Below are 12178 nucleotides of genomic sequence, written 5' to 3'. Positions count from 1 at the left end.
GCCAGCAGCAAGCTAACCTACCATTTGGAGCATCTGCCAAATGTGGTCAGTGCACATCATAGTGACTGGTCGACCGGTTGACTGTCTTCTCCCTGGTGGTCAGTGCACGTCATAGCGAGCAGTGGAGCAGCCTTTGCATATCATTAGCATATTATGCTGTGATTGGTTGAACGGACGACCGGGCACTTAGCATATTAGGCTTTTATTATACAGGATATCGTTGGTCAGGTCCAAGGCGGTTGTCCTAGGGGACTCCTAGGCTTAGTCATTGGAGGTAGAAGGCAGAGAGCCTGCCAGGTGGTCCGGAACAGTAGCTTCATTATAAAATGTGGGAAAGTTTGACTCTGAGTTCTAATTAAAATATTGCTGTTTTTCTTGGCTCTGGGAAGAGTGATGGCAGATGTGATCTACATTTGTTAAAATTAAGTAACATGGTTTTGAGAAAATATTTCCTTCAACCAGAGAATAATTCTGGGTGAGAAACCTGCTGTGTGTTTCCCTTTGTCTTTTGATTCCAGAGTAATGTCACGGTTCTACGAGTAAGTTTCTCCATGTGGCCTGTATCAATGCCAAGTACGCACGTGCCTCAGCTGGCAGGCTACCTTCAGGAATCAGAATCCGTCGTTAAACCCTAGAGAGGAAATTGGAACAAATTGTGTCCATGTACTAAAATCATGAAAGTTGAAACTTAGAAATGAGAGAATATTGAATTTCAGAACCCTTGAGCTGTTGGCTGACAAGATACCTATTTCACATGGTGCCAATTCGAGGTGTTAACACAAAAAACCGACAAGAGTCTGAAATAGATTTCAATGTATTATAGACAGATGTGGTCCTGGGCATAAGGAGCGAGTACTTCAGTCGGTACTTCATGGAACAGCTATGGGTGGGCGGGAGGTGGGGGAAGCTATTTTGAAGGAAGCTGAGCTGAGAATAACACCGACTGACAAGAGGCCCTGCCCAGGCCCATCTGTTCACCCGCATGCGTTTCTCTCTGTCAGTAGAATGAGCAGGACACCCGGGCAGCTGTGGCGTGGCAAACCCTTATGGGAGAGTCGGACCCTGAGGGGGAGCTCTGTGCTGGGAGCAGGAACAGGACGGTCAGTGGTTTTGCAGCTGGTGGGCCGGGTTTGCTTTCAGAGAAGTATAGTAGGTTAATATCCACGCCAGCGGGAGAGCGAGGTGATGAGGGCCTCCCAAACCGAGGACTGGCCTGCTGGGTGTGCCGACAACGCGCCATAGGTGTTTCAGCACAGCCACGCTCACCGGAAACAGTTGGCTTAGTTTTAGAATTAACTGTGCGTCTTCCCCCTCCGCCTTTGATTCAGCGGGCCAGTGGGAGTTGATCAACAGGCATCAGAATGTTCGAGATACGGATACAGCTGGCCCGGGGAATGCAGGCGCCTGCAGCCACCGAGAGCTGGCGCTCTGCTCCCACGGGAGGACATGACACATCCTCACCGAGAGACACGTGGCGGACTCCGTGGGTGAGCGAGCGAGGGGCGTTGAGAAGACGGTGGGAGCCCAGTTCTCCGGCACAGGCAGGGATGTGGGGAGATAAGAGTTCTCCTAAAAGGACTCTCATTTCAGAAAATGGAGACTTAGAATGACTTATAACCAAGATCTACTTTGTTCGTCAACAAAAATCTTTCCCACTTCATTTGATGAAAGGAATATAAGCAGAAAGAAAAGAGTTTTAGAGAACTTAGTTTTATTAAGTAAAAAAGATTAAGCTAAAGGGAAGGAAAAAGAATAAACTATAATTAGGGGTAATTATTACAGAAAAGTATTGTGTGCGTGTGGTGGGGGGTAAGGGGGACACTTTGGGTGTGAACTTTAGCCGGTTTGAATTTTTCCTGAGAAGTTCAGATAGCTACAAACTTAGCTGGTTTTGGTTAAGAATTGAGCCTTTTTTCTCCTCTCGGTGAGTGATTTTTAGACCATTGGACCTTGATCATAACACAGTCAGGGGGAGAAAGGGAGAGGAAGAGGAGAGAGAAGGAGAGAAACGGTAGAAGTCTCCTGAAATGAAAGGCCCAGGGGAAAATTTGTGAACTTGAGTAATGTTCAGTGCCTATTAAACTGGACCATGTCTTTAAAAAAATGACTGCCAGCATCCATAGCCCAGGGCTAACTTTCCTCCGGCCAGCAATCGGTTTCGTTCTTTTGGTTTTTGTGGATGTTGATGGTGATGATGATGGTGGTGGTGGTGGTGGCGGTGGTGGTGAAGGCCTTGATTTTGTCAGCTCTGCACCCTAGGTCAGTAAGGGGCAAGAGTAAGAACCCCCCATGCGCTGGCATCTGTGGAAATGCCTGGTTTGGGGAATAAAAGAACCTCATAAATGCGTAAGCGCACCCTCAGGACCAAGGCACACCTGGAGCCTGCTCCCTCTGTATGTGTTTGGGGCCTGATTGTAGAGCCGCATCCCAGTCCACTGCCTCCAGGACCCCTGAGAAGGGGCTTCCCCCTGGCCTCGCCCCCTTCTTGTCCAGCCAGTTGCCCACTCAAGTCCTACCAGCTCATTGTGCAGATTCTGTGGACTGGCCAGGACAGTTACCTCTACTGCTACATCTTCATGGACAACTACAGGCAGCCCTCGGGTTACGTCGGACTTGATGTGTGTCATTCCGTGGTTACGTGGCCATCTCCCATTTATTTATAAAAAAAGGTTCCGTCATTTCAACGTATGTACATATGTGCTTTATGGTTTTTATTATTTACCACAAGTAAAGGTCAGGAATTGTTCTCTTTTAAATTTTTTTTACTGTTTCACTTCATTACTGCTGTGTGTGTGCTCCATGTGAGTGACGCAGGTGCTTATGTAGGTGGGTTCCGACTTACGGCAAAAATCGAGTTACGTCGCCGTAGGAACGGATCTCCGACGTAGCCCGAGGACCTACTGTGATTACATTGACACAACAGACATGTTATGACCACCTCCTAGTTTTAACCAGTATCCTACCTGATTTCATCCTTTCCCTTTCTTGCAAAACGGCAGCCGATTGAGTTCAGGGCCAGTTGGGGGTTTAGAGGAGGAGATTACGCACCTAAATGTCATGTGCTGGCCACAGCGTTTATTCTGAGAACTCAAGGCTGAGCCTGCATGCCCACGATGGCATCTGGGCATTCACAGAAATCTAATAATCGTCTTATCTCACTTAATAAGCATGGCCTGGTCCAGTCACACAACCCCAGGACAGAGAGCAGCTGGGAGCACTGTGCGGCCTCACATGATAATGAGTGCTGCTATTCACATGGATGCGCAGGCCTGGAGCTGAAATGAGGGCGGCCATCTCCACAGTGAGGACATCGTGCTGCCTGGAACCGCCTCTAATCTGAGCCGTGGCCAAGCCACTTCGTGCAGACTATTCTTAGCACACAGCTCGAGCAGATGAAGGTAATCACACGGTTCTCCGAAGTTAAATCTGTGAGGAGTGCCTCACGGTGACTCACTGCAAGTCTTCATTTGTCTCCATTGTTTAAATTCTATGAAATGGAATGAAAAAAACAAAAAACCCACCGCTGTTTAAACCTGCTCTCGCTGTGCTGTGTGACGAGAAAGCTGTCAACACTCTCAGTATAATTGAAGGCCTCTTGCGGTTTACGAATAGTTTGGCAACTGGGAATCGTGACAGAACCGCGCACTGGGTGATGTTAATGTGTTTAGCGTGATGGCGCCCTGCATGCGGGACTGGCCGTCTGTAATGACAGTGATGGGCTTTGTCAAACACGGCCGAGCTGCAGGGCAGTGGACAGGAGTTGTTTCACTTACAATGACACTAATTTGTGAAGACATGTGAGGTTTCTCTCTTCTAATAATTTTCTTGTGAGGGACAAGTATGTTATTGAGGATTAGATTATGAAATGCTTGCTTTTTATGACATGAAGCATACTTTAGTCGTGGAAGGAAATTTGTTTTATACCAAATTATGTTTTACTAGAGGCCCAGTGCATGAATATGTACATGGGTGGGGTCCCTTGGCCTGCCAGCGATCGAGACCAATGGTGGTGGGGGGGGAGGGGCTGGCCAGCTGCGGGGAGGTACCACAGAAGGTTGGCCAGCAGGGGGAGGGGCCACGGGAGGTTGGCTGGCCATGGGAGGTTGGCTGTGGGAGCACACTGGTCGACCGGTTGTTCGGTCGCTTAGGCTTTTATATATATAGATAAGCTACGGTGACATCCCAGCACTTGGGAGAAATCTCCAAGGCCAGGGAGATACTCTGTTTAAGCAGCTGTTGAGTTAGCCCAGCAGCATCAGGTACTCAGTACAGCGTGACTCTGAGCTGGTTGATTGCGGATGCGAGCAGCAGCTGCATCACTACACACGGAGCATCCCTCCTGCCGGGAAGCAGTACTGTATAAGGGGCTGTCTAAAGTGGGGTGAATGCATGAGTCCAGGAATACACATGGCTCCATTATCTCTTCACTGACTGATGTCTCTAAAGTGCCTTATCGTCCATAATGGGTTTTCCCATCAATGAGCTCATTCCTTATCTTATTTGGCCCGAGTTCTTATTGCCCACACTGTACAGATAAGAAAGTGAAGCATAAGGTTCTTAAATTTATTACCCTAAACTCTCCCGAAGTTCTCTCCAGAACTTAGATCATCTGACATTTTGTGTATTGAGGAGCTCTTTCTGAGATCACATTGTTCTCATACTATAGTCATGCAGCAGCACCGGCTAATACTTATTGAATATTAACTAAGGGCATAGGATTATGCTAAGTAATTTATCTCATCTAACCATCAATCCTATGAGGTAGGTGCACTTGCTATTCCCCCATTACACCTAAAAAATGAATGTTCTGGTTAATTGAGTAACTTTCCCATCATTGTGTGGCTGTTAATGTCAACTGGAATTGAAATTCAGTCCATCTAATTCAAAAGTATGAAGACATTGTTTATCATCTTACCATCCTAATTGTTTAGAAATCAGTACTTTGCATAGTATTACATCTTACTGTATATGCAATTGAGTCATTTTATTAAGTACTGCTGTGGTATTGTAACAATCCCCATCATTCTTGTGGCCTTGTTTCTGTAAGTGCTGACTGACTGTTATGTAGCATGTAGATGAATACCATCCTGTATAATAAAAGCCCAGCGACCGAACGGCGGAACAACCAAAACGACTGGTTGACCAGTCGCTGTGACACACACTCACCACCAGGGGGCAGATGCTCAATGCAGGACCTTCCCCCTGGTGGTCAGTGCGCTACCACAGTGGGAGCTCCACTCAGCTGACCGGGATGAGCGGGGGCTCCCCCTGTGAACCCTGGGCCGATGGCAGGCAGCCGAACCTTGGTTCTGGTTACAGTATTTAGAATGTTGTACAGAAAAATCAATTATTTATGAATCAATTATCAGTATCACCTTGTTGGGGATATTACCCCAGAAACCAATCCAGAGCTTAGTGGTACATGGTTTTTTTCTCCCTGATCATAATTCTTCTTTCTGTGGTAGAACGTTCCTCTTCCTGTCTGACTTCTACTCATTCTTCAGGTCTCAGCTTAAACAAAAAGTCCTTCCAGAAATGTGGGTCATGCCATTGAGTCATTTGCCTGAATTTCTGATTTAAGTGCATCTCGTGGATGTGTTTAAATAGCGTTCTACTTTGTGGTTTTCCAGCTGGTGGTAATATCAGTCAGGACAAACCCCCAAGTGTCTTCTCGAGTTGTAATTTTCCACTCTCTCACTGACTCAAACAACCCGAATCACTGCCTTCTAACCACACCTTCTCAGATTTCACAGGTCAACAGCTCTAAGCCTTTAATTGAAGTAATTTCTCTTAGGAGACCCAGGGCACAGCTACTCCTACAGACTAATGAGATTACACGGTGGCCAAAATGCTGCCTCAATTTTTTAATAGTAATTTCCTATAGCTCAAGGATTGGCACACACTTTGCATTCAGGGCCAGACAGTAAATAGTTTAGGCCTGGAGAGTCCGTCCTCTGTGCTGTGAGTCAGTCCTGCCCTTGCGGCGTGAAAAGTAGCACAGACGATACGGACGTGAACCCCACGGCTGGTCTGTACACTTCATCGTGAACGTGGAGGCCTGAAGGTCATTTACTGTTCATGGGCCATGAAATACTCTTCCGCTTTTCCAATATGCTTTCCAACCATTTATAACCTCGGACCTTCTCAGTCCATCGGCTGCACAGAGCAAACCCCTGGCCAGAGTTGCTCACCTGCTCTGGGTGCTCAAGAAATGCCTGTATTTTTCTTGGTTGTGACCAATTCTGGGCTTAACCAGGACAGCGTTCTCTAAGAAGCAGCTGCGTGAGTCTTCATGATCATGGGTATTTCACATGGATGTCCTGGCATATTTTCAGACATGTTTCTCCCATCCTGCCCATGAGAGAGATGAAATACAGCGTTGGGGGTCCCCTCTGTGACACGCTTTCATCCATAGCTCCTCAGCTGCCGTGGGACTAGCCCTCCTGTCTAGTCCAGTCGCAGACCATGCTCCCTCCCACACAGAGCTGCTGCAACCATGGAAACACTGAAGCGTCTGCTGCGATTACCCAGCTACCACCTTACGCTTTCCAGACTAGACAGGGGCAAAGTTAACTCCGCTTTGCAGTGGCGCACATTCACGGGGCACTGCTCCCGCTTTGAGGAGGGCGGTGGCCATGGTTCAGTGCTAACCGTGGGCGGTGTGGATAAACCAGCACGTCTGTACTTTATTACGGACCTTACATCCAACAGAACGCTGAGGTGCTGTTACTTATATTATTTTGTTATGGTTTGAGATCAAAAAGGAAAGTGTGAGTGAGTTTTGTGAAATAAAGTGGTAACTTAGGTGACCATTTGTTTGAGGACTTCTCACGTAGATGTTTCTGTTGCTTTTTGGACTCTGAAGAATTAAGGCATGAAAGATTCATGTTGGCAGTTTGCCCGGAGAGTTTCATCATCACGGACTTTGAGGTGATGAAATGCACCCAGGCCCGTGCCCAGTGGTTCCCAGTCAGGCCCACACCCAGGTTGTGGGTTCCGTCCCCAGTGGGGGCTCCTGTGGGAGGCAAGGGAACAATGTTACTCTCTCACATCAATGTTTCTTACTCTCTCTCTCTCTCCCCCTCTCCCTTCCTCTCTAAAATAAAATAGTAATTATGATAAAAAATGTTTTTTAAAATTTGTCAGTTGAAATGATAATGAACTGTAAGAAAAAAAGTTTATTTAAACTTGTAAGAATTAAATTGGACTGCAGTGAGGGGGTCCCCACACGTAAGTGGCCTGCGTGTTTGGAGCAACGTGCCCAAGGTCATCCTAGGACGGCTGTGAAAATGGTCCTGAGGACGCCCAGCATCTCCGGACTGCACTCTGAAAGTCGCTGGGGCCCACTGATGCCATTGTCACTTTATAATATAGGCCTCACAGACTGTATTCATGCGGGAGAACATTTTCATGACAATTAGTGCACCAAGGATGTGTTTGCTTCTTTTCAAAGGGCCCGTCCTGCTGGGACGACGTCCTGATCCCGAAGCGGATGAGGGGTGAGTGCCAGTCACCAGGCTGCCCCGGGACAAGCGCAGTAAGTACCTGCCGCTCCCCCTCTGTCAGGGTGGCATCTCCCATGTTCACGAGGAAATGACCCGAGAGACCAACATGCTGGCTTTTCTCTTGTCTGATAACATTCGCCAAAAGTGGTGCCAGATTCGGAAGTGTCTCTAACATTCACCCAAACGTCTCCGTGTCACTGCCTTCCAGGGTCACCTTCCTGGGGACCGCGCCGCTCTGGGTGACTGTGACAGAACGCGACCATTTGACTCCTTACAGCAGTGGTTCTCAACCTTCCTCATGCCGCGACCCTTTAACACAGTTCCTCATGTTGTGGTGACCCCCCATTTCATTGTTACAAATTGAACATAATTAAAGCATAGTGATTCATCACAAGAACAATATGTAATTATATATGTGTTTTCCGATGGTCTTAGGCGACCCCTGTGAAAGGGTCGTTCGACCCCCACAGGGGTCGCGACCCACAGGTTGAGAACCGCTGCCTTACAGAGTGATAGTCATGGGGTGTGAACAAGAAGGGTCAGGCCTGGCAAAGGAAAAGAAAAAAGACACGGTGTGGATGTGCTTCCTGACGCCGCGGTACTTGTACTGCATCCCGTGTCGCTCAGCCACGCTGTTTGCCCCTCCGCCTCCGGTGGCGGTTTTCTGACACCGGGCACTGCATGCAGGTAGAAGGGTGACCAGCTCCCCGGGAGCCACCCGTCTGTCCCCGTGCCAGCGGGCGCCCCGGGCTTCCTGCAGAGCAGGTGTTTCTCCAGGGAGACCCTGAGCACTGCGGTCACCTTAGAAGCAATGCTATTATTATGGTCACGTTTGCAATTTGCCTGTTATACCTTTTACCTCGAGAGTCCCTGGGGCCATCACAACCTGAGGATATGTTTTCTGAGCAGTGAATGCGGCCTCGGTGCCAACACAAACGGCACTGTGAGTTCACAGACGGCTGCGGCCAGCTCGTGTCTTCTCCAGGAACTAGGTCTGTCAGTAGCAGCAGGTGCGGCGTTCGGGCTCGATCCTCAGACGCCTCCTCTCCCGCCTGCAGGTGGCGCGGATACAGAGCAGCAGGGAACATGTGACGTCCCTCTCCATCGGGCTGGGCTGGGGCCATGGGCAGGCTGCTGTTGAAGCAAATCCTGAACAAGTCAGTGACTCCGTGTCACTGCCCACAGCAGTCACGCTTCATTCAGTCCTGGGTTTGCCGTGGGATGAAATTGAAGGGCATGTTTTGCAGGGAGAACTCTTAAGTACAGTTACCTGCAAGCGCGTGCACACAGATGCAGCATGTGTATCATATAGTACACACTAGAGGCCCGGTGCATGACATTCGTGCACGGGGTGGAGGGGGGGCGGGGTGTCTCTCACCCTGGCCTATGCCCTCATGCAGTCCGGGACTGGACCTAAGCCAGCAGGTGGACATCCCCTGAGGGGTCCTTAGCGCTGCTGTGGAGGTGGGAGAGGCTCCCACCACCGTCGCTGTGCTCACCAGCTGTGAGCCGGCTTCTGGCTGAGCAGTGCTCCCTCTGTGGGAGTGCACTGACCACCAGGGGGCAGCTCCTGCATTGAGCATCTGCCTCCTGGTCAGTGTGCGTTATAGCAACCAATTGTTCTGCCTTTTGGTCAATTTGCATATTAGGGTTTTATTATATAGGATGATATGCAGATGTAACTACTCTAATAATAATGGCAGTAGGCCATATCCTCTGCTGTGCATACGCTGTGGTCTCCATAGCATCTCTACAGCAGTGGGAGGGTCTTTGGAAATCTCCTCCCATCACAGTCAGCCTGTCTGCCTCTCAAACCTTGAGCCTAGTTGGCAGGATTGGGTCACAGAAGAGTGGACAGTTCTGCATCTGTAAGATTTAGCTCAAATCGGCCAAAGAGGGAACTGTGGGGGGAGAGGGGGGAGAACATCATGGCTGTCGCTGGTTGCATCTCCCACTCTCCTGGGATATCAGGGCAGAGGATTCAGTATAAATCAGGTGACAGTGCAGCTCTGGTCCCGCCCCCAAACCCTTCCCACACCCCAGCTACAAACCTGGATTAAACACAAGCACGTGTTTGTGAAGGATGGCTGTGCTGACAACAGTGAAAAAAGTTTATGCACCAGGAATTCAGAGAAGCTGGACTTCAGAGAGGATATCTATAAACTGCATCTACTGATGGGGGTGGCAAGCCTCAGACAGCAGAGGTCACAGTGAGGTCAGGGCTCAGCAGGGGAAGAACCCAGATCCCCACACGGAGCAGCACCCTCCTGGATCAGCTGTGGAGGGCTGGGTGCTGCTGCCTGGCTTACTCGGGGTGCAGGTGAAATGTCCCTCCTTAGAACTGTGGGCACACACCCATCTTCCCAAGTTGGGGGCGGGGGGAGGTGAGGCATTACTTAAAGGGAGGCTCTCTAGTTTCCAATAAAAGATGTGATAACCCAGAAAGATATAGTAGTTTAGAAATGTCATCATGTTAATAACATGAACTTAAAAATATATTAGGGCCAATTGTCAGAATTCATGGATCACGTGGACGAGTCTCCCGCCACTTTGAGAGAGAAATGTGACTGACTCGCTGAGGGTGTGAGCTCCAGCAGATGAACTCAGAAAGGACAGGGCCGACTGACACCCAGCGGACCGGCCGCCCCCCAACCCCGCCAACGAGGACACCCCACGTTTCCAGTGCGTTTGCAACCCCTGATCGTGTTCCAGGGCACGGAGGCGTTTAAACATCACTAACCAACACAGAGCCATGAGAAGTCTCTTAACCGTGGAAATCCAATCACTTAGTCAATAAAAAATAGCCACTTGGAACTATGGGGTTAAGCAGTGATGAAAAGGTACCAGACATCAGTTCCTCTGGGAGGCACCTGATTTAGTTTCTAGAGGGAGTATTTAATATCACAGATGCTATTTAATTAAAAAGAGGATAACATCATTAAACATATTATAAGATAGAAAAAGAAATGGTCACACCCAACTCTGTTCCCCACGTCTAGTGAGCCTGACTAAACGCTGGTGGGATACAGGCGGTGCGCGCACTCCTGGGGCGGGCGGTGCAGGGGGCCGGTGCGGACGGCCGTGAATTCCGCAGTCGTTGCTCTCGGAGCCCCTTCCGGAGTGTGTGGGGGGCAGCTACCTGCACGCCAGGCTCCTGTGCCCTCTGCCGTGTGCGGGGGTGCTGTTCCTGAAGGAGGTGCAGAGATAGGCACTTTTAAGTCTTTTATCTTCCTTAAGTTTGCCAGGTATTTTGAATTTTAGACAGTGTTTTTGACATGATATGTTATATTCTCATAAAAAAGTGTAATTTCTATGACTTGTATAAATATCCATATACTTAAAATTCAAAAGAGCAGGGTTTCCAGTGTAGTCTTAATTAATATTTATGTACTTAGATACTCTCACCAGCTCATTTGAAATAGCAGTGCCATTTAACCTTGGTTTCTAGAGTACAAATATAAGCTTGACCTTCACACAGAGAAACTCAACCGCGTCCAGGTTCACACTAATTGGTGTCATCGTAGGACAGCACAGCATTGGTCCTGAAAGGCGTCTCATTTCATGAAAGGAACTTGTTGGTCAATTCAGAGAGTACGGGCTTGAGGTTAAAAGGGGGGAAGCCAATAGGGTATTCTCCATTAGGGGGATTAATTCAACTTTGGAAATGATGTAAAACTACATTTTCTGTGTAAATCTTCATTTTATATTTTGCCTACGATACCTTAGACAATGAAGATCTTTGTGTCTGTACATGTGCTGGGGGAGGGGGGGGTGTTATATTTTTATTTGCACACAGAGGCTAGGGAAAACCCAGAAGTCCTCCTCTCTGGGCCTTATTCCTAAATTCCACATCGTATCTTTAAAAAATATTTTTATTGATTTCAGAGAGGAAGGGAGAGGGAGAGATGGAAACATCCATGATGTGAGAGGACCATCGATCGGCTACTTCCATTTACCACTCTTCAAAGTAATCCGTGGCCATGGTCACCCTTGCTGAGGGGTGTCGGTGTTACTATTTCACAATCAATAGCATAGATTACAGTTTGTATTTTGAGAAGTAATATTTACCAGAAGTGTCATGTAAAATGACATTTTCTTTTTTAGATTACTTGATTTTGACAGGAGTCGGAGTCTTTACATAGAACTTTTTCTTGTCAGAAACAGTTGAGAAGGGCCTCTTAAAATAGCTCACTGATTTATTTCAAATAAAATTAGATTCTAAAAACTATCCCCTGAACTATAATTTATACTAATAAAAGGGTAATATGCTAATTAGACCAGATGTCTTCTGGATGTCCTTCCAGACAAAGCCACGATGGCAGGGGCCGAGGCAGAGGTAGTTAGGGGCAATCAGGCCGGCAGGGGAGGGCAGTTAGGGGTGATCAGGCTGGCAGGGGAGTGGTTAGGGCAGCTGTGGGCAAACTATGGCCCGTGGGCCGGATCCGGCCGTTTGAAATGAATAAAACTAAAAAAAAAAGACTATACCCTTTTATGTAATGATGTTTACTTTGAATTTATATTAGTTCATACAAACACTCCATCCATGCTTTTGTTCCGGCCCTCCGGTCCAGTTTAAGAACCCATTGTGGCCCTCGAGTCAAAAAGTTTGCCCACCCCTGGGTTAGGGGGTGATCAGGCCAGCAGGGGAGCAGTTAGGGGGAGTTCAGGCCAGC

General features: G+C 48.3%; 1 protein-coding gene across 4 annotated transcripts in view; it reads left to right on the top strand.

Moving 5' to 3' along the window:
- PRKN (parkin RBR E3 ubiquitin protein ligase) overlaps positions 1-12178 on the top strand; it is a 534115-nt gene that overhangs the window by 288613 nt on the left and 233324 nt on the right. For all 4 annotated transcript variants that reach the window (XM_081094588.1, XM_081094589.1, XM_081094591.1 and 1 more), the window contains one exon: positions 7454-7537. In XM_081094588.1, coding sequence (XP_080950714.1) covers positions 7454-7537 — 84 coding nt within the window. The remainder of the gene's footprint in view (positions 1-7453; positions 7538-12178) is intronic.

This window comes from Myotis nattereri, assembly GCF_964212035.1.
Source record: "Myotis nattereri genome assembly, chromosome: 6".
NCBI lineage: Eukaryota > Metazoa > Chordata > Mammalia > Chiroptera > Vespertilionidae > Myotis > Myotis nattereri.
This window is presented reverse-complemented; position numbering and strand designations above follow the sequence as displayed.